General features: G+C 38.0%; 2 protein-coding genes across 4 annotated transcripts; one reads left to right on the top strand and one right to left on the bottom strand.

Annotated features, from left to right (window-relative positions):
- Window positions 1–114: 114 nt before the first annotated feature.
- On the bottom strand, window positions 115–14,246 carry ints8 (integrator complex subunit 8). Its single transcript, XM_052533965.1, has 28 exons — window positions 14,101–14,246; window positions 12,975–13,110; window positions 12,310–12,484; window positions 11,844–11,984; window positions 10,898–10,969; window positions 10,768–10,819; window positions 10,299–10,481; window positions 9,430–9,537; window positions 9,090–9,245; window positions 7,736–7,836; window positions 7,287–7,428; window positions 7,085–7,155; window positions 6,524–6,699; window positions 6,282–6,412; window positions 5,854–5,964; window positions 3,930–4,134; window positions 3,441–3,562; window positions 3,167–3,351; window positions 2,941–2,974; window positions 2,783–2,842; window positions 2,286–2,347; window positions 2,021–2,139; window positions 1,169–1,272; window positions 995–1,045; window positions 833–906; window positions 681–745; window positions 540–583; window positions 115–321 (listed from the first exon to the last, which is right to left on the bottom strand). Exons 2-28 carry the CDS (start codon window positions 13,102–13,104, stop codon window positions 205–207), a joined length of 2,991 nt encoding a protein of 996 aa, XP_052389925.1. The 5' UTR covers window positions 13,105–13,110; window positions 14,101–14,246; the 3' UTR covers window positions 115–204.
- A 1,038-nt stretch (window positions 14,247–15,284) lies between these two features.
- LOC127935793 (zona pellucida sperm-binding protein 4) lies at window positions 15,285–21,280 on the top strand. Of its 3 annotated transcripts, XM_052533973.1 has the most exons (12): window positions 15,285–15,667; window positions 15,760–15,878; window positions 16,539–16,764; window positions 16,993–17,115; window positions 18,609–18,731; window positions 19,624–19,796; window positions 19,884–19,981; window positions 20,158–20,312; window positions 20,410–20,587; window positions 20,807–20,945; window positions 21,024–21,098; window positions 21,187–21,280. In XM_052533973.1, the coding sequence occupies exons 1-12, from the start codon at window positions 15,406–15,408 to the stop codon at window positions 21,193–21,195; spliced, it is 1,680 nt and encodes a 559-aa protein (XP_052389933.1). In that variant the 5' UTR covers window positions 15,285–15,405; the 3' UTR covers window positions 21,196–21,280. The 3 variants fall into 3 exon arrangements, with proteins under 3 accessions (XP_052389933.1, XP_052389934.1, XP_052389935.1); XM_052533974.1 differs by lacking the exon at window positions 16,993–17,115 and having other exon boundaries at window positions 15,314–15,667; XM_052533975.1 differs by lacking the exon at window positions 18,609–18,731 and having other exon boundaries at window positions 15,314–15,667.
- The last annotated feature ends 18 nt before the right edge of the window (window positions 21,281–21,298 follow it).

Genomic DNA, 21,298 nt, shown 5'->3' with positions numbered 1-21,298 from the left:
CATTGTGCATTTGATTATTCCTGATTGACATTTAATCGTAAAAATCACACACACACACACACACACACTTCTGTGTACATTTGTACATAAAAAAAAAATAGGAGACAACATGAATTAGCATAGGAATATTTATTTGAAAAATGTTGTGTGATCATTTTTTTTCCCCCAGTTAAAAAACAAAACAAAAGGTCTTTTGGAATGAAATTAAAAGTAGAGTTTAGCCAAGGCCTGTAGGAATTTCTTCTTTCTTTTTTGGGCTGCAAGCTGCAGGACTTCCTCTGGATTACTGGAGTTTAACTCTGTCTGTCCGATGGCCTTGATCTGTGTTCAAAGACATTGACCATCATTAGCTTCTGATGTTCAATTATTCCACCTGAAAATCAAGCAACTTTTGTACAAATCTTGCTTTGAATCTGCACTGTAATTAAATATTGGTAGATATCGTTAGATTGCATTTCTACACTATCTACAATAAATGTTTTAGAAACTGTATGTGGCATAATTGATTCTTGAATCAACAGATAAATGAATCGGGTTACCGCAACTTGTCTTTTGTCACCCTCTCCTCGTTTATGATGAATGTCTGAAGGCAAAAGTTATGGTTAAACAATGGACAGAAAACATCAGATGTGCTGTAAAACAGGGTTATTCAAATCTTGTGTCTTCTTTAGAAAGGATACACGTCAGATACTCCAGAATCGTCACATCCCAGATGTAGTCATAGAACGAATCCATAGAGTCATGACTGATGAGAAAGGGAGAAAAATGCAATGAAGATCCTTTCTGAAAAGAAAGTTTCTGAACAATTTTGTATGATGCATTGCGGGTTCACCTGTTTTGCTCTTGTAGAGCTTTAAATGCAGTCATGTAGTCCACTTCCCTCAGAAACTGGCACAGAACTGCCACCTGTTTAGTGCACACAATGACAGCATGTATCAGCCAATGCATTCATCTGAAACGAGGCTTGTGGCAGTACACCGATGCGGTTCGTTACCTGAGTGTGACAGTTCAACAGCGAGCAACACTTGATCATTCTCTTCAGAACCTGCAGAAACATTCAGCCTTGTGTCACAGTCACATCTCCACAGGGCACTTAACTACCAAACCAAAACTAGAAATGAAAGTTTTCTTTATTCGTTCACAACAGTGTTGTGCAGATCTCCAGCACCTGGTCTGTGTAGACGTCAGGAGGAACCGGTTTAGTGAAGTAATCTGAGCACACGGTCCCTGCCTGCAGGTAATAGTGCATCGCTGCAGAATACTGGTTGGTCACTGAAAGAACAAAAATTAATATAATAAGAAAAAACTTAATGTTTTCCAAGTAATTCTGAATGACTAATTTTTCAATTCAATTCAAATTGTGAGAGAATTTATTTTCTTTTTTAAAATGCTTTCTCTGCATTTCTAACCTGTAAAAAATTCCACAAGTACTATATTATTCATTCTTTTAGCATTTGGCCTATTTATAACTGAACCTTGTGCATGACATTTACAAAAAAAAAAAAAAGGGATGTTTATGCTTTGTTTAAAAAGATGACCCATCAATTAAATCTCAAAACATTAATTCAGTAATTTAAACTTTTTTTCCTAAAGAATTATGAACATTCAGCATTCAACATTCAGGGTCTGTGTAAATATTTCAATATTTTCATGAAAACGAAATGTAAATATTTTATACTTCCGTATGTTATAGTTACATCAGACTTTGAGTAAATCAAAGTATTATAGCATGACTTTAAGTTTACTTATAAGTTGAACTGCTTGAGGTTGGGTGATACGACTAAAGTCTTAAAACCTGATATTTATAAGGATTACTTAACCAACAAAAATAACCACATACATGCACTCATTAAGTGATTATAAACTATAAATTGTTAAATATAAAGAATTTAGCATTAACACAACACTCTGTACAGCTGCTCTGAGATAATTATGTATTGTTTAAAGTGTTGACTTGAAATGAGCCCTCAGTGTTGGATCTGTGCAGTACGAGTTTCACTCATACACAGCTTCAATTTACCAAAGTAAATGTCGGCCTGCGTGCAGAGCCACAGCTGATTGTTGGGGTTGAGGCTGAGGGCATAGTTCACCAACTCCTTCAACGTGACGACCACAGCTTCAACATCCACCGACTGTAAACTGCATCAACACCACCATCATCATCATCAGAACATGACACCAAGATTACACCATCAAAACAAACCTTATAGATCACAAACTATCATTACATCCACAGATCTAATCACAGGAGCATTTCTAATGGCGTTTCTTTAGTTGTGACATACTTGGCAAGAGATGAAGGCCATATGGAGATATGCTCAGCTGTCACTTCATTCACTATATCATCCTGAGAGATAGAAATAAAACATAATATACATTAATCCACAGAAATAAGATGTTCCAGTTGCACTTTATTTTACAGTACGTGTATATACATGTACTTATAGTGTACTTACAGTGTATTTATCTAAGAAAGTTCTGGTAATACAAGGTAACTACATGGGGTAGGGTTAGGTTTAGGGGTAGGTTCAGGTACAGTTTAGGGTACATAGTTATTTAATTACTATAATAAGTACATAGTATGTACATGAGGAACAGGACTGTAAAATAAAGTGCTACCGATGTTCCCTTTATAGTACCTATTCAGTGGTTACTTGTATTCCTTCACTAATTCATTTTAAGTCATCCTTCAGTATGACATAAAAAGGGTAAAGTGACAACCAAAACAATTGCAATCCAAAAAAATTTAAATCTTAACTTCGACTACACTGATAGCACATACCCGTACAATATTGTGCAGCCGCACAAACAGAGAGATGAGCGTTGTCAAAACCAGTGGCTCCTACAACCCCAAACATTATATTAGAGATTAATACTGGAAGCTCTCTATAGTTAATATACTTTTATGTAATGCTGTTTACTTGACGATGTTACACTTACCCGAAGCTTTTTCATAAAAGTCATGAATTTGCTCCTAAAAGCACAACAAAAGATCAAATATAACAATGCATTAACATAACAGAGAGAATTATGTAACATGCTGTGATCATGTTTTATATATTATTGCAATGCTGAAACAGGCTCTGATTTATTTTCCTGTGAAAGTCATCTAAGGCAGGTTTTAGAGTTGTTCTCGATGTACAGTGGAGCGGTCCCCGTGTCTCACCGGGGCAGGATGCCCAGCGAGGACTCTCTCTGTTTGAGAAGGCTCACTCGACCGTCACTGGAGCGCTTGTGCTGGCTGGAAACACTGCAGATCTGCACCACCACCTCCCAGAGCTCCTTCGCCGTGCGTCTGCTCTCTTTGGGTCCTGGCAGCTCCTTACAGGTGGACGCTATCAGCTGCCCTAGCTGCATGAGGAGGTGTTAAAATAAAAAGATTTTCTGACTATGACTTCATTAATGAAGCACCAAAGTTTTTGTGGGAAGGGTGCGGATACCTTTATATAGGGGTTGTTGTTGACCAGAGACTGTGGCACCTGCAGCGTCAGATACTCGTTCTCTCTCCAGTTGAGCATGAACACCACACACTCCTCACCGACGATCTGACGCAGCGGGAGATCTGTGCACATGGAGAACATTACAAGGAATTAAAGCATCATACCCTTAAATATGAAGTACACTTCAGTCTGGATTAATTAGAATAAGCACATGAACCCAAACAAGCTTAATTTATTAAAGAATAAAGTCAACACTTTCACTGTTCCTGCACAAGCTGGCTTGATCACATTTGTTATTACCTTTCAGGCCAAAATCTGCAGAGGAACTGACACTCACCTGCCCAGATGAACAACTATGTGTAGATATCTGATCTAAAGTCAGATTCATTTATTTCTGTGTGTAAAAGACTTCGCTCTGGTTTACTTTAAGCTAAAGATCATCAGACTTCTTGTTAAGAGAGCATTTGTCTGCAACAGCTGATGTAATACCATGTATCCTCATCTCCAGATATCCACGGACCCTGCTGACCAGGTCGGGTGGAGGTCTCTCTGTGTTGCCTTCAGCAGCGCATGCCTCGTGACCTCTGACCTCCATCAGCAGCAGCTCGTTGAGCATGACCTGACGCAGCTTGGGAGAAAACTCTGTCACCAGCTCCAGGCACGCCGTGAACAGCTGACGAGCGTGAACAAAATCCTGCAACAGCCGAAGAGACAAGAAAAAAGTGTCTCAAACTACAAACAAACAAAAAACCTGACATTTGAAACTACTAATTAGGCCTCAGTGTAATCTTTCATTTAAAAAATTTGACACAAAACTCTCTCTTTATGTGCCGCTTTGTAAAAACAAATCTAAATTTTAAAAGAAATATTTCCCAGAAATAAATTCGGCCAAATTAACTGAAACTCAGTTTCGCCTCAGTTTTTGATACGAATTACAAAAACGTGGCACCCTGAATCACATGAATACAAATGATAAAAGAGTATTTTTTGGTTTCTCTTGGACTTAAAAAGGGGCCATGAAATGGAGAATCAAAATTTTCTTGATATTTACACGCATCAGAGGTTACAATAAAAACTAACTCACCAGTTTAAAATATGAACTATTCTTTTCTGTCTTTCTGAAACACCCAGATTAAAAATCAGGACAATCGTGACGTGAATCCATGCAGCAGTGCCAAACATTTTACCCTCTGAGGTGATGCAGCTAACTTCCTCTATATTTAATCTTATAGTGTGTTTGTAATAAACGTCAAACAAGCATTTGTAATGCTATTAAAACAGCAAGGCCTATCTTTACTAACAGCTAGTGCAAACCCTCTTTTGGCATTCACAAAAGCTACTGTCAGGATTTACTAAAGACCAGCAGTGTATTAATATGCAGTTAAGACACATTAGCTATGAAAAGCTGTGGACAGTTATTTTTCTGCCTACCTTACTGCATTTGCTTTTGTACGAGTTTCCCTTTCAGACATAAAATTAATGGGAGGGGAGTATTTAGATGAATTATGCAAGGTGATTTACTAAAGTTTGCAATAGTCAGTTTACTGGTATTTGTGCCATTAATACCTTTAAAAAGCATGTCTTAACCCCTTCTGCACCTGTGTAAATGGTGCATTTCAGAGCAAATGCATATTCTTACATATTATGAAAAGATGTAGAGAAAGCCATTCACTGATCTAGAAAACTGTGGAAAGGAGTCGTATGATGGCATCTCAATCTTTCCTTTCTCTTTGGAATGATACAAGCTCTTGGCTCATAAGGAAGATCTGTAAAGTTGCAAAAACCAAAGTGTCAAATCCAAAGAGATATTTTTTATAAAAGTTAGAGTCTGTCACGCCCATTAAAATGGCTCATTCAAACACGCCCCCACATATCTACGTCACTATATGGAAATATTTGCATAAGAGCAACATACGAGTTACATACGAGCTTCATCACTGTGTCTGTTCCTCTTTCGGGACTGAACTGATGCTAAAACTAAGGACATTATTAAATGTATTTACATTTATTTTGTAAGATGAAGCTCGCTATTATGGAAAGAGGTGTTGCATTTCCGACGAGTGCTTGCTGTGTCCGGCCAATCACAATGCACTAGGTCAGTTGGCCAATCAGAACAAACTACTATTGTCAGCAGGCGGGACTTTGTAGGAAATGACACGTTTGAGAGAGGTGGGGCATAGAGGACCTACAATAATGTACAGTATTTTTAAAAAATTATGTGTTTTTTGAACATTAAAGCATGTCAACATATTCTTTTACACCAAATAATGATCTTTAAAAAAGCACATTAAAAGCACATTACTACAATAATGCATATCAACATGAATATTGCTTCTGTGTCTTAAAAGTGTCTTTCTGGTGTGCATGTTAACATACTGAATGCTGTGGAAGTGAGTTGTGTTCAGATACACACCTTTATACTGATGCAGTGCATACCCTTGGCCATAAGGATGTACACCAGGTCTCGTGTCAGGTTGTCTTTTATTGCCAATATGACATTCACATAGTCAACAGGAACCTCCCACTACAGGAAAGTAAAATTACAGTTGCAAGAGTAAAAAAGAAAAGAAGTCAATGTAAACAACTATAATTTATTATTTTTTTATAAAGTTGAACTGTTTCATGACAAAGCATTTTTTGTCATGAACTGATATTAGAAACCAGTGAAATAAATGTACAAGTTATTATTCAGTTTACTGCAAAACTACAAATTTGTGTCAAAGAAACTCTGATCCAGTTTGTTACCCGATTAGCACTAATTAAAGACTAGATTATCTACATTTAATGCTCTGAAATGAGGCATAAGAGTAGCCTTGAAAACATCATGTGGTGTTTCCTGACCTTACTGTTGACCCTCCAGAAGGGTCGTTCGGCCATCCCATGCAGCTCGATGAGGATCTGTTTGATGTGTCGAGGATCCAGTGACAGAATGAGCTGCTGTTCAAGCTGACTGATATTCACACTGACAGAGGCTGGTGAGAACAACACACAAACAACACATCAAACAACAGCAACCACAGCTCTTCAGATGATAAAATGAAGAACTGAATATGCTCATTAAACACCTGCCCTCCAGGATTTACCAGGTATATCGTAGAATGAGGGCAGTGGTTTGGCACTGAGGTTGACTGTGGCTGAGCTCTTCCTCATCTGCTCCATCAGGACCTTCTTCTCCTCATCTTGAAGGAGTTCCACGAAGAGTTTGTGAGAAGACACCATCAAGGCCAGAGAAACATCTTCCAACCGGTTACAAACCGTCCTACAATCAAAACAAGAAAACACATTTTTAAATCATGGAATATTTGTAGTATTTTCACACAATTAAACAATTTTAATAGAAATACAACAGCAAAAACAAGATAATGCTTTAATTGGTGAACAGGACCTAATACATACTAGATTATGCATCACCTAAACTACATGGTAAAAACAAAAAAAAGACATTTGTTAATGCAAACTCCTGCAGAATTTCTCCACACCAATGTCTGTATATTATTATGGTACAATTTACTTCAAACAAATACACCTTTGAAAAGCACGTAAAAGCAATAAATAAATAAAAATAGAAAAGGTCATTCTGTATGATCCTGATCAAGTCAAATGTCTGGCAAGGTGAAAAAAGTTTAAACTGTAAGGGTGCTCACTTGATCAAAAGAGCCATTTTCCTCGTGCTTGTTTCCGACCTGTGCTCCTTCTCCATTGACCTTGTACACACCTGAAGTCATGTGAGAGACAACACATGTGAGAGCCTTTTATTTCGACAGAAGACCTTTGTGAATTAGATCAGTTTAGTAAAAGAATAGTGTGTGTGAGGTGCATGATTCAGCGACACAGCAAGGTTTGTACCTCCAGCAGAAAACTGATGGTGTTTTTGCTGGGCTTGAGGAGCAGCTGATGGAAGGACACACTGAGGACGCCACCCTCCAGTGCATCTCTCACTGCGTTACACACACACAGTTTATGACATACTTCCTCCAAAGCCTTGTCCCTGTCATTTAAAACACACACACACATATATCAAAGGAATATACAACAGCATCTATGGAAAACACATGTGGCATGTCACTAACCACGTGTTGGCTTACATCTCTATTTGTGAAAGAAAAAGAAAGTATTATAATAAACCACTTCTAATGTAATTCAATGGGGAAAGACATAATTACATTAATTCTGTGAGAATTTTGTATAAGGAAAATTAGATTGAATCTACTTATTCAATTCATCGGTGTTAGAACCATTAAAGAGAAGGAATAATAATCCATAACTGTCCATTAAGCATGTAAACAGCATCTCACCCTTGTTGAAGCTTGTGCAAAAGCTCCAGCTCAATTGAATGTCTGAAGCTGTTGGGCAGACTGAACGTAACATTGTCTCTGATGAAGGCCTCGATCAATGCCTACAGCATAAAGACAGAAGACAGAGACAGTAAAGGTTACTGTTGTACAAATTCACATTTCACCAAATGCATTGGCATGTAAAGCTCCAGTGAATGTGTAACTGAGGTCTACAACTGTTGTAGGAGAAACCAAAAATAAATGATGTAGATTTATGCATCTACATAAATGACTTTACCATTTACCAACCAGAAAAATTTCCTAAACAATATGCTATGATATAGAGTGCCAGGATTGCATATAAAATATGCTCTATGCTGAAGGGTTCAACATACTACACATTGGCATCTACGCTAATATTAGTCTGTTTCTCTCTTATTCCGAGGTCACCGTAGCCACCAGATCCAGTCTGTATCCAGATCAGAGGGTCACTGCAGTCGCCCGGATCCAGTACGTATCCAGACCAGATGGTGGATCAGCACCTAGAAAGGACCTCTACTGCCCTGAAAGACAGCGGAGACCAGGACAACTAGAGCCCCAGATACAGATCCCCTGTAAAGACCTTGTCTCAGAGGACCACCAGGACAAGACCACAGGAAACAGATGATTCTTCTGCACAATCTGACTTTGCTGCAGCCTGGAATTGAACTACTGGTTTCATCTGGTCAGAGGAGAACTGACCCCCCAACTGAGCCTGGTTTCTCCCAAGGTTTTTTTCTCCATTATGTCACCGATGGAGTTTCGGTTCCTTGCAGCTGTCGCCTCTGGCTTGCTTAGTTGAGGTCACTTCATCTACAGCGATATCATTGACTTGATTGCAAATAAATGCACAGACACTATTTAACTGAACAGAGATGACAACTGAATTCAATGATGAACTGCCTTTAACTGTCATTTTGCATTATTGACACACTGTTTTCCAAATGAATGTTGTTCAGTTGCTTTTATGCAATCTTTTTTTGTTTAAAGCGCTATATAAATAAAGGTGACTTGACTTGAAAGTTATTCTTCATTATACAATGTGTGTAAAGCTGCTTTAAAACAGTATGTATTGTGAAAAGCACTATACAATTGAAAAAATACTTAACCATGTTACTCTTATTAAACAAAAACCCTAAATGCAAGAGTGAAATCCACTCACTTTCTTGAATTAGAAATTCATCATGTGACTTGTATAATACGCAATGTACTAGAGGTTTGTGCAGAAGAGTCACCAAAATTCAGGAGAGCTGTTTTTAAATCAATATGAGTACCATGGGACTCCTTTCATAAGAAAGTATTTAATAGTAGCACAGTGCACAGAGTACTTGCTGACCCCATAATCGTGGTTCCTCATGAGGCAGCTGATCTGGCCATACGGGGTGTGCTGGCTCTCACTGGGGTCGGAGGCTTCGGTCAGAGTTTTACAGGCGCTCCAGTATCCAGCCAACCGCTGTTTATCCACACAACAGAGAGATGGGGTGGAATCCAGCTGCCATCAGACACAACAAAAATCTCATGATTCAGAAATGCACGTGGATTATCTCAGATCAATACAGTCCTGGGTGCTTGATTGGTCAAAACTGCACTTCAGTTGTGTCATGAAGGCGAGTAAATAATGACAGCATGTAATGTTTTAGAGAAAGTTTTCCGTTTTTAATTTGATAACGTCTCACCTTTGTTAGCAGTTCTCGTGCTTTTCTGAAGTGTTCTCTGGCTTTCTCATACACTGAAGGGTCAGAACAGCCTTGCTGAAAGTAAATGCCTCCTAGATCGTAATGAACCTGCCAGATATTAACACTTTTAAAGAAAGAATTCAACCAAAAAGCTAAATGTCCCGAAAATATTCTTACCCATTGCCATCCAATATTTTAGATGAGTTTTTTTCAGCATGGGAACATAATTGGGGCAATAAAAACATCACAATAATCCACACTCCTGTCTCCAGTCCAAAAGCTGTGTGTTTGTGTCTGACCAAACTGTGAGTCCATAATTGATAATAATGCTTGCTCCAGTGAAAAAGTCTCTCACATCACATCCACTGACATGTTTGTTTAGAAGAGTTTTGATTGTGATTGATCTGTGTATATTTCTCTCCTGATTAATTTTTCATGGTGAAAGCAAATGTATGCATTATGGACACGCAATTAGTTAATGCTTAAAGTTAAAAACGTCTTGATTGATTTCTTATAAAAACACAGCTTTTGGCTTCTCAAGTCATTAACTGATGGACTGGAGTGGTGTGGATTACTTGTGGATTATTGTGATGTTTTTATCAGCCGTTTGGACTCTCATTCTGACGGCACCCATTCACTGCGGAGCATCCGTTGCTGAGCAAGTGATGTAATGCTACATTTCTCCAAATCTTTTTCCAATAAAAAAATAACCTCATCTGCACCTTGGATGGCCTGAGGGCGAGTAAAATTTCAGCTAACTTCCATTTATGAGTGAACCAATCCTTTTACAGAAGAACAGATCTTCACATGACAAACAAGCACATTACGGCAGAGTTAACTGTGGTGACGGACTATGCTGTGGGACACACCTGACAGTGCAGGTGATCGGCGCTGATGCGCAGTCCTGCGGTGGACGACTCCGTCTCTCCATTGGCTGTACTGGGATCAGCAGCTAGCAGGTCCAGGGTTCGAAGCGTGTGGATGTAGAAGTCTTTTTTAATGTTCAGGGCTCCTTCTAACACCGTGATAGAGTCTGCGGCCTGCTCTCTGAGCTGAGGAGCACAATATTAAACTAGTGACAGGGCTATGATGAGCTTTCTTTGAGAATGAAAATGACATTTTAAAGCGTGACATCAGACATCGATGAAATGCATCAATCCTTTGTACTTGAAATCAGCATGAAGGAAGAAAGTTGTGGCTTGTATTAGGCCTCACTGCTTATTTTGCGGTTATTCAATTACACTATTTCATTTGAATTATCTCCAGAAAATCTCCTTTCACAACCCAAAGCTAGAGCAATCAGATATCAGTTTATGAAAGCACTTATTCCAGTCATACCACACTCAGTATGTTCTCTGTCAGCTCCTTTTCCTGCTGCACCAAACTCATCCTACAGAACACAGAACACTATGAGCACTTCTACAGCTCACAACACAAAACACTGACACCCGTGTTATTCCTTCCTTACATATTCAGCTGATGTGGTCCAGGTTTGGTCTGTTTCTCTGGAAAGCTGCTCAACACAATGGTACGAATGGCCCTATTGAGAAAAAGAAAAAAGTTCATATTAGACTGTAAACATAGCAAGTGGCTGGAGTGACTCTCTCTAGAGTTTAGGGACCCTGCTTTAATGTGTAATTTATTAAACCAGTTAGTTCAAAAGGCTAATTCAATCAGAAACTAATCCAGTGACTGTTTTATTTATTTTTTTTTTTTTCACATAAACCCTCTCTCATTTCAAGGCTTGCATTTGAAGGCCACATACACCACAGAGCAGGTCTCATTTCAGAGAAGTAATCATTGCAATATTGACTAATTCCTCATGAGGCACAGTATACTGTCATTTCTTTCTTTTTTTGAAACAAGGCAGTCTCAGTGATGTAAGTGGTTGACAAATGCCATCCAGAAGACCTTTCAAAGTTCTATCTAACCCTTCATGAGCTATGACATACAGTTATGATGCATTCAATTCATGTCGGTTAGATCATATTTTCGTGTTAAACACAAATGAAGTCGTTATCACCAGTGGGAAAACTCAAAAAAACCTTTTACGCCCCAAGTTTACGAGATGGGGACGTGTTAGTGAGAAAACATGTCAAATGCAACGGATGCAGCCAAAGAATAGAGATGTGTGTCTGTATTGTTCAATGTAATAAATAAAATATTATATTACTGTATAATTATTATAAAATATATAATGATTCCGTTTAAATCACCTTCATTAACTGAATAAAACTGGGGAAAAACATGATGAACATTATTTATCCATCATTTTGTAGATGCAGAGAGTTAAAATACAATCATTTAATTTTATGTAGAAAAGTTAAATCGCCATCTGACTAAAGTGACTTGTCAAATCATAAACACACACTTCCCAGGAGGACTTGAATGCACAGTTACACAGTGACACTGACCATCTGTTGTAGATGAGCACGGCCATGGCTGTGGTGGGCGGCAGGGTGGACAAATCCAGATCTACATGTTTCACTCCAGGAGGAACACGACTGGCACACAGAAGCTCATTCAATAACATATTGAGCACAGGGATGGTCAAACTGTCAATCAAACAGAAAGACAAAGAGGACACTTTAAATGAGAGGCTGAATAGATGCAAATGTTGGTTAAAGATGAACTAAGATTTCAGTTTTTACATTTTCTGAAGAATGCAAGTGGCCACAATGGTCAGGCATTGCTCTGTGGCTGGTCTAAATGTGTGTTTTAATTTTAACCAGAGAGGCTCTTAGCATGTTAAAGTGGAACTCTGGGTGGTTGCAAATAAAAATAAAATTAAAAGATTTCTTTCAGGTAATACAGAAAATCAGTTTATTGCCCTCAAAAGGAAAAACAACCATTCAAATCAAATGCTTTATCTCCACTCACCCCTTCTCTAGCTCTTTCAAGTCCCATGTCAGGTGGGCAGCAACTTTGAGTGCCATTAGCTTCAGTGTGCGGTTCCTGCGGTTGTCCGCTGGCGGCTGAACCTGGTTCTGCTCATTCACAGACGGTTTGGAGGCTTGCTCAAGAAACTGAACGATGAGCTGAACAGGAGACGGATCTGTGGAAACCATATAAAACTTAACTCTGAAGCTCATCTCAGGAAACTAAAGAAAAGCATTTGCGGCTGGTTTTAATTCTGTGACCTGACAGGTTTCCCAGTGAAACAGCACATTCAGTGAGGTGGAGGAACAGGAATTGATCTTATCCATGCAGAGATCATGATGACATGTAACTTAAAATAATATACAGCACACATATTACTAGGACAGACCTCTGGCTTAGAAAATTTCACATTCACTATGGTAAATTCATGATAATATGCAAAATTGTGTGATCTCCTTCACACAATGTTAGAGGATTTGTTTGTTTTTCTGACATTGTGTCCTGTCGTGGTTTCATAAACTGAACCGATAATATTCTACAGCTCTCATAATAACACAAAAACACGGTATTGTGCCATTGTTTTGGCAATGCATCTGTCAATCGAATTACAATAGAAATCACGGCACGGCTTGGTGGTGACTCTAGTTCAGGCATAAGATGCAAACCTGGACGAGGGCCCTGCAGGTGCTGCTCCAGTAAGGATGGATCAAGCAGAAACTCAAACCAGGAGGCCTGTGGGGGGGTACAGGGCCGACTGCCGCTCACCGCCTCCCGGTCTGCCGCCTCAGCGCTCATACTGACCTGCAGACAAACAGCAGCGCACAGCATTCAGTGCACAAAGCATAGCTTTTTCATATGCTTTATTTGAACCATCAGTTTACACTATGGTACAACAAAATAATTAAAAACAGCAATGGAGAGAAAGAAAACATGAACAACCAATACCATAGCTGAAAACAGAAACATAATAAATAAATAAAGGAAAAAGAAAGAATAGGGCATTATACAGAACAATCCAAATTAAACATTAAATACAGTAGAAAATGTGTAGGCCATGCAAATCGTACATGTTCTGAGAGCTTTCTTTTAAAATGAAACTAAAATTGTAAGCATATTTTTTTTAATTATCTGGTTAAAAAACTAAACTGTACAAAAACAGGTTTACAGTTCAAAAATGTACATTTGTGAAAACAGAATCTACATAAGAAGAGAATTAGGTTTATTACAAACCAGGCATTTGGGATCTGCTTCAAAAACAACATATATAGTAAATTTGGAATTCATTGAAAATCTAACTAACAAATCTTTAAAAAACTAACATATTTACCAGAGCTCAGAAGAATAACTGCATACAAGAAGAGTCTCAGTGTCATTCTGACAAAAGGAAAATGTTCTATCTAAATCAGATCCACATTTTTTTGTCTCCAGAAAATGTTTGACAGGGTAAATGTTATGAAGTATAAAGCGTCTTAGTTCTGCCTCAAATTACAGCGAACTGACGTCATGAACAGTGCTTTTACTGAATGTATATATATATAATGCCCAAAGATGCTCTCTAGGCAGCTCAGTCCATGTCTGTGATGTACTGGTTCAACGTTGTTTAGCTTTTAATTGCAATCATATCATTTAATTACGTTTTAGTTACCGATGGATTATTGACGATACTACTATCATTACTATTGGTTTCAGTAATGTTCAGAACAAATAATAACAGGCTCGTGAAAACTATTCAGATGTAACTCAGTGCTAGTCTTTGATCATTATAGTCTCCTTTCCTGCATTATCACTCACCTTCTTTGAAATTCTGAATTAATAATACGATTTATATCACAAACTGTTTGTATTAACGCAAAAGCTAGTGGTTCTAAGACGCCATAGTAATGTGTTTCTTCATTGTAGGATCTGTGAGAGATCTGTGAGAAACAGCGCCGCTTACTGTACCGGCGCTTAACGAATACACGAATAATGTCGAGACAATAAAATGACTTGGAAAAACGGTTGTTCAAAATTGCACATATCAAAACACACACAAAGTTATATTTATATTATAAGTATATAATTGTATTATAAGTTATATTATAAGTGTTCTTTTGTGTTTTTATGTAATTTTGTAACAATTATGTTTTATTTTATTAGTTACTTCAGTTCTGTAAATAATAACTATTATTTTTTTCAGTGCAGAAACTGCAGTAGTGGGAGCACGACCATTAACATTATCCCTTGCGTCCAAATGTGTCTACTATCCATCAGAATAGGCTAAGTGTGTCCCAAAGCATAGTATGCTAAAAAAAAATAGTACACAAAAACTCCCCGATAGTCTACTATTTCAGGACTATTTTGCCTTTTTTGTTTGTTTTTTTTTAAGTGTGGATATTGCCCACAATTAGTTGTGCTTTGGTGTAGGATTCGCTTCAGAACTACAAACACGAACAAAAAGCGTAAAAAAAAAAACTACAAACATGGGGGATGTAGAGGTTAGATAAAGGCGTCCGAGTTACTAATAATCCACATTTAACCTGGTTAAAAAAATGTATTTAATGTTATCTGTGTTTTTATCTGCAACAACAATATTAACATTTATAAACGTCATTCTGAAAAAAAAAAAAAATATATATATATATATATATATATATATATATATATATATATATATATATATATATATATATATTGCATTAAGAACTAATGTTAAGGCTGCTACGTCTCTCCCTAAAACGGTAGTAAGTTAATTTAAATGAGATGTGGAGGATGTTAACTGTGACAGAATGATTGACAGGCCAGTTTGAAGTGTCAGGGTGCGTGTAACTGTCCCTAAGGTTTGCTTACTCTTCTACTACAAACTCAAAAGTGTGTACATTTATTTTACTGTCTATGCATTTTCCTCACCAAACGAATAACCTGGGGGACAGCATTTTTTCAACGGCTACGACTTTTTGTTTAGAAAAGCATCACGTGACCTAATTAATATTCAGCGTGAGGTAATTATGCCTAAACTGCTGGAGGCAGGTGTAATGAATGAAGTTCCCTCTGATCTGATTTTTGCTGCCTTACTTTTCTTTCTCCGATCCATCCTTTGCTAAGTTTTATTAGGCATACATGGCTTGGCAGGGTGTGAAAACAGTAATTCTTGTTTTATGTTGCATTAATTTAGCTCTGTCTCTGGGTTCAGAGCCGGTCTCTACTTTAGATCCTTTTGCAAGCAAAGATGATGAATATTCTGGTGTTGAAGCTGATTACTCAGAAGTGGCAACTCAAGGCAGTGTACAGGTGATGAAATCAAAGCTGGCGGTCTACTGTAACAATGATACTATGAAAATGATTTTGCTAGATGGTTCGTCCAGTCAAGTTCACATTTTGGGTAAGTGTTAGTATAGCAGTTTATGTTTTCATGCATGTGCATTTAACTAACATTTCCACTTCTTCCATCAAAATGTTTATAAATATTTTCAGGTGTTTCAGTAATTGAATCTGTGTATGGGGCTCCAGTGTCCTGTGGATACTCGCTGACACAAGGCCGTGGCCATAATATTTTGGTTGTTGACTATGCTGGCTGTCCTGTCGTCTCGGAGGTATTAATGAAGTTATGGAAACATTTCTGCTCTTAAATTTCACATCAAGTCAGTTACTAAAGAAATATTTATTTATTCACCCTTATGTTTACCAAACTTGTACAGAAAGTCAATACAGTAAAAGTCAGTGTTGTGTGAACCCTACTGACCATCAAAATCTGTTCCACAGAAGAAAGGTACACTCTAAAAAATAAATGGGCTTCAAAAAGGTTATTTACAGCAATTTCATGGTTCTTTAGCAGAACCATCTCTTTCTTACCTTTTTAGAATCTGAAGAACCTTCTTAAACCACAAAGAAGCTTTTGTGAAACAGAGAGTTTGTTCAGATTTTGAAGGTTCTTAATGGAACCATGTAGACAAAAAGGTTATTCTATGGAATTGTGAAGACCTTTATTTTAAAGCGTGTATGTTTACAGGTTTAGAATGGCAAAAGGGTGACTTAATGTTGAATTTTTGATTTTGTGGTTAATCTGTTTATATACACATGGTCCTATTGCACTGTGGATTTTTAAACTACTATTTTACACCTAATGCATGTTATTCCAAAAGCAAAATCTTTAAAACCTAAACCTCTCTACAACAGGCTCTGTCAAACAAAAGGGATGCACAGCATATTTTAATTTTATTAATTTTTTTTATTAACCATTGTTCTGTCCTTAGGATGGCCATTACACTCTGCGGATCCACTATCAAGGTGAAGACGGACAGTTGGATGTCGCTACGGTCTCTTGTGATGCAAAACAAAGTCTCACTCCTTCCCTAAAACATCGGAGTGTACAGTCAGAACAGATTCCAGTTTGTGCAAGAGTCCCCCCAACACAACCCTACGAGTCCTCACCTCCCCTTTCCCCATCATATCCACTGCTGCTGAACAGCAAACCAAGAGGTGAGCATCAAACTCTCGTGTACAGCTCAACTATTGCTCCAAAGTTTTCAACCTGATTGGTGTGGGGTTACTTCTATTAATTCTGTGTGAATCATAAGAAAACGTATGATTTTTTTGAATGCATATTGTGCAGTAGTGTACAAATGAGTTACACGGCTACAAATTGCCATGATGTGTAGGGTCTTTCTCAAACTAACTCTGTTTTTTTCATGGGTTTTTTATTTCCAGGCTGCAGCATCTCTGACAATCAGAGAGTGTCGTGTGGCTCCTCGGGTATAACACAAGATGAGTGCCTGGCCACAGGATGCTGTTTTGATGAGAGGTCCTCAGTCTGCTACTATCCCATGGATGGTATGTTATGTTCTTCACCTCTGAAACTGTGAAGAAGCCTAAGTATATTAAGGCCAGTCAGGTCACCGTGTTATCATAAGGGTCTCAAACCCTGCCGTTTTTAGGTCGGTCCACTTAAAAACATTCTTATGGGTGTGAAATATTTGCATAATTTTGGGGGATTTGTACTTTATTCAAGTATGGTACTTGTATTTTTAGTTGATTAGATTTCTGAAGAAAAAAACAGCACCTGTTACTCCTTAAATGTATTCATTTCATTTTGAAAAGTACTTGCATGCATTAAATTTATCAGTGAGGTAAATATGCTAATTACATTGCCAATTCAATTTTATCAAATCAATACAAGATATCAAGTTCTCAAAGGTGAATCTTAGAGGAAGATGCATACCTGACTTTTAGAAAAATTCATAGTGGACACCCTTCATACCATGGGCTCATTCATGGCTGCAGAATTGCCCCAACCCAATACACAACCAAGAGAAAACATCCACCATATGAAGACCTGTACAAACGATTGTAATTTGCATTAAGCCAGGTCCCAGACCTGGGTGTTTTATAACTCCATTGGAACAGGAGCTAATTTGCATGAAAGACCCTGGGAGAGGGCACACCCATTACAATAAGCAAAATATTTCAATCTTTATTACCACTTAGTTTACTTCTGTAAAAGTGAGACCATTGTACCAGTCGCACTGAGACTTTTCAAATGATAACAGACGTGACCACTACTTCACTTGCATGTATTCATTTTGAGAATACCAAGTAGAAGGAAGATCGGCGGAGGGATTTAAAAAGAAACAAATGGACGGAAGGGAAGAAAGATGCCCGTGTATGTTTTTATTGTCTGTTTCACAGGAGATCAAACTACCTGAAGTTCTCTCATCCTTACAAAACAAACAGGTGTTTGTTCCTCAGGTCATTTTGACATGATTTGCTTAACAAGTTTGACTCTGTTAGCCAGTTCTTGCACACACAATGTGAAGAAAAACATTGTATACATGTAACTACTTTATTGCTGCTACACCATACAATAATATTCTAGAGAAGTTTTCACAAATTGACTTGGTTCACAGAAGGCCTCTAATATTATTGAGACCATAGTTTGAGTAGGAACCTTTTGAAAATAAAGTTGGCCTCTTGTCAAAGTGAGGTCCATATAATAATTATTTAATGAATCTGGTGTGGAAAAATGTTTCCCTGCAAAAAGCCCAGATCTTAACCCTAAAGACTTTGGGGATGAATTAGCACAGTGTGCCAAGCCTCTTCATGCATTCATTAATCACACTTTTTGCTGCTTTGCTTCTACTTCACTACTTTAAGGTTCTTTCCAAATCAAATACAAGGTCATCTGTGAGTTCAGGTATAATACTGTATGATTTTTAGAGAGCATATTCTATAGTAATGTGCAAATGAGATCATGTGAATTCATACAAATTCACCCAAAACGGCTACAAATTGTCATGTGTTGGTCTTTTGTGGGGTTTTATTTCCAGGCTGCAGCATCTCTGACAATCAGAAAGTGTCGTGTGGCTCCTCGGGTATAACACAAGATGAGTGTCTGGCCACAGGATGCTGTTTTGATGAGAGGTCCTCAGTCTGCTACTATCCCATGGATGGTATGTTATGTGCTTCACCGCTGAAACTGTGTATGTTCAAGAAACTTAAGTCCATCAAGGCCAGTCAGGTCACTGTGTTATTTACCATAAGCACCTTAAATCCTGCTGTTTTTAGGTCTGTCCATTTAAATACGTTCTTAGGGGTAAAGTACTTGTGCAATTTTGGGGGATTTGTACTTTTATTAATGTGTAGTACCTCTATTTTTAATTTAACCTTGTTAAATTTATTTTGAAAAGTTCTTACATTAAATATGGTAAACAGAAGCTCAGACGTATGCTTTTGAAGTGTGTGTGTACCAATGAGATTTCACAACAACTTTTCAGCTTTTGTTAAAACTGTCATCACATAAATGTCTGGCTTCGAAAGTTTGCCATCAAATGAGAAAGTATATTGAGGTACCAATGGTCCTTCTCTCCGTTTCTCCATGTTTTCCCGGTTTCAATATAGCCATAATATATTGACTGAATGCACAAAGTTGAGTGCAATAAAATCAGTGATGAAAATTTGAAATGCTTGAACCATGTTTCAATGGGAATGATCAATTGTTTAAATGTTAAGTCTACCAAAAGTGTTTAAATGAATTGTATTGTGACTTTTTTTTTTTTAAGAGCGTCTCTTAAAAGTGAAAATGATAATGCAAATCGACATTGAACCAAGCCTCTTCACACAATCATTAATCCCTCTTTTTTTTTGCTGCTTTCAGTTATTTAACCTTCTTTCCAAATCCGATACAAGGTCATCAGTGTTGGTCTATGCCAAAAAAAATTACACGTTACCTTTACATGGATGTGATGTTTTACTGCATTACTTATTTTTATTTTTTTCAATCTGTTTAACAACATCTTGTTTTCAAATTTAGTTTAATTTGGCTCAACCTTCTTGTCTTCCCAGAATGCACTGCTGACAAGAACTTTGTCTTCGCTGTTTATAATGATTTCACAAACCTTCCTGTGAACCCCATGAACTTGATGCTTGGTGGAAAGACTGGTTGCAAGCCTGTTATCTCCAACAAAGACTTCGCCATCTTCAAGTTTTCTGTCTCTGAGTGTGGAACACGTTCTTTTGTATGCATTTTGCAGTAGAGAAGTTAGTTTGTACTGTACACTGATTGTCAGTTCACTGAAACGAGGACGTTCTCTGTAATTCTGCAGGTCATTGGTGAGACGGTAATTTACCTAGCCGAGGTACAGACCATGATTAAAGTTCGCAACCTGAAGTACGGCGTGATCTCCAGGGATAATCCAATCAGGTTTTTAATAACCTTCTTTGAAAAGGGTCTAGCCTGTCCTTTTGCTGTCTTCAATGCATGGTCCTGGTCCGGCACTTTTATCACTGCATATTGTTCCAAGTCTTTGTAATCTCGTAGGCTGACATTGTATGCCTATATGCTGCTTATTTGTCCTCCTGTCTTTTATTGGGTCTTAGACTGATGGTTGAGTGCCGCTACCCGAGGGTGTCAGCTGCTCCCATGTTTGCAGGACCTGTGCTTGCGAGTGCAGGATACATGGTTATGAGTCCCAGTCTTCCTCCATTCCTGGTGTCCGAAGGACGGTTTGGAGTTCAGCTTTTAATTTCTCTGGGTGAAGTTCAGTAGCCATGTTAAACTGGAACATGCCATACTGTCATAGCCTTGACTATTTGAGATGCTTAATCCCCCATTTTTTTTCTTTCTTGCAGACGAGACTTTCACCAAGTTTTATCCACAGTGTCATCAGCCCCTACATGTTCTTTTGGGGAAGTCTGTATATCTGGAGTTGCGTCTGAGGTCTCGAAAACCTGCAGCTACTCTCATAGTTCACTACTGTGTGGCCTATCCACGCTCTGCCAAGAGTGCCCTGATTCTGCTGTTTGATGGGTAAGAGACCATGGCATTAGGGGTATTTGATTTTGTATGCATCTTTATATTTTAAGTTAATCAACATTTGTTTCTATAATTACTGTACCTGTTGCACTCCAAAACCTTTAGTTTCTGTTCAGTTTATTCCATGAAGTTGATAGGCACATTTCAAAACAAGTTTTGCTCCTCTCAGATGTCTTATTCAGCATTGATTCGTGTTTAACCCTTATTCTGCAGATGCCCTAATCCTCTTGACTCTGGCACCACCTCCATCCTTTATATGAAACATCTTCCGCAGAATCGGCATCAGCGTCGCTTTGAGATTAAAGCCTTTCAGTTCATGGATTTGTCCACCAGAAAATACCTGAATGAGGAGGTGACTACACAAACACATGATCAGAAGCATGATTTGGAAAGAAAAGCCAGTGGTTCACGTGTTTCTCCTTGCAAACAGATTTACTTCATGTGCTCTACTGAAGTCTGCTTGCCCTCTGGGTCGCCTTGCACAGAGACCTGCTTTGATGGAAAGGTGTGTGTTCAGAATTTGATTTGTATAGATTAATTGGCTAAAATTTTCATGATCCATTACAGTGACTTATTTTTAATGTCTGTTGTAGTTTCCCTGAATGAGGTGCAGGTGAACCACTGGTAATGGGAGTGTGTGAATCATCATGTTGGTGTTGTCTAATGTTGAATAAAATTTTAGCTCCATCTTTGTAGAGCGTATAT

Source organism: Carassius gibelio, chromosome A19, assembly GCF_023724105.1.
Source record: "Carassius gibelio isolate Cgi1373 ecotype wild population from Czech Republic chromosome A19, carGib1.2-hapl.c, whole genome shotgun sequence".
In the NCBI taxonomy this organism is placed as follows: domain Eukaryota; kingdom Metazoa; phylum Chordata; class Actinopteri; order Cypriniformes; family Cyprinidae; genus Carassius; species Carassius gibelio.
Note: the sequence above shows the minus strand (reverse complement) of the source record. Positions and strands in the feature narration are given on the sequence as shown.

What these genes read in the sequence shown, in the direction of transcription:
- ints8 (XM_052533965.1), bottom strand. Translation starts at nt 13,104, where the DNA reads ATGAGCGCTGAGGCGGCAGACCGGGAGGCGGTGAGCGGCAGTCGGCCC. An exon ending in CTTTTATGAAAAAGCTTCGG is followed by an intron (nt 2,843 to 2,940) that starts GTAAGTGTAACA and finishes TTGGGGTTGTAG; the next exon opens with GAGCCACTGGTTTTGACAAC. An exon ending in GGCTGCACAATATTGTACGG is followed by an intron (nt 2,348 to 2,782) that starts GTATGTGCTATC and finishes TCTATCTCTCAG; the next exon opens with GATGATATAGTGAATGAAGT.
- LOC127935793 (XM_052533973.1), top strand. Translation starts at nt 15,406, where the DNA reads ATGGCTTGGCAGGGTGTGAAAACAGTAATTCTTGTTTTATGTTGCATT. An exon ending in CTGCTACTATCCCATGGATG is followed by an intron (nt 18,732 to 19,623) that starts GTATGTTATGTG and finishes TTGTCTTCCCAG; the next exon opens with AATGCACTGCTGACAAGAAC. An exon ending in TCCAGGGATAATCCAATCAG is followed by an intron (nt 19,982 to 20,157) that starts GTTTTTAATAAC and finishes ATTGGGTCTTAG; the next exon opens with ACTGATGGTTGAGTGCCGCT.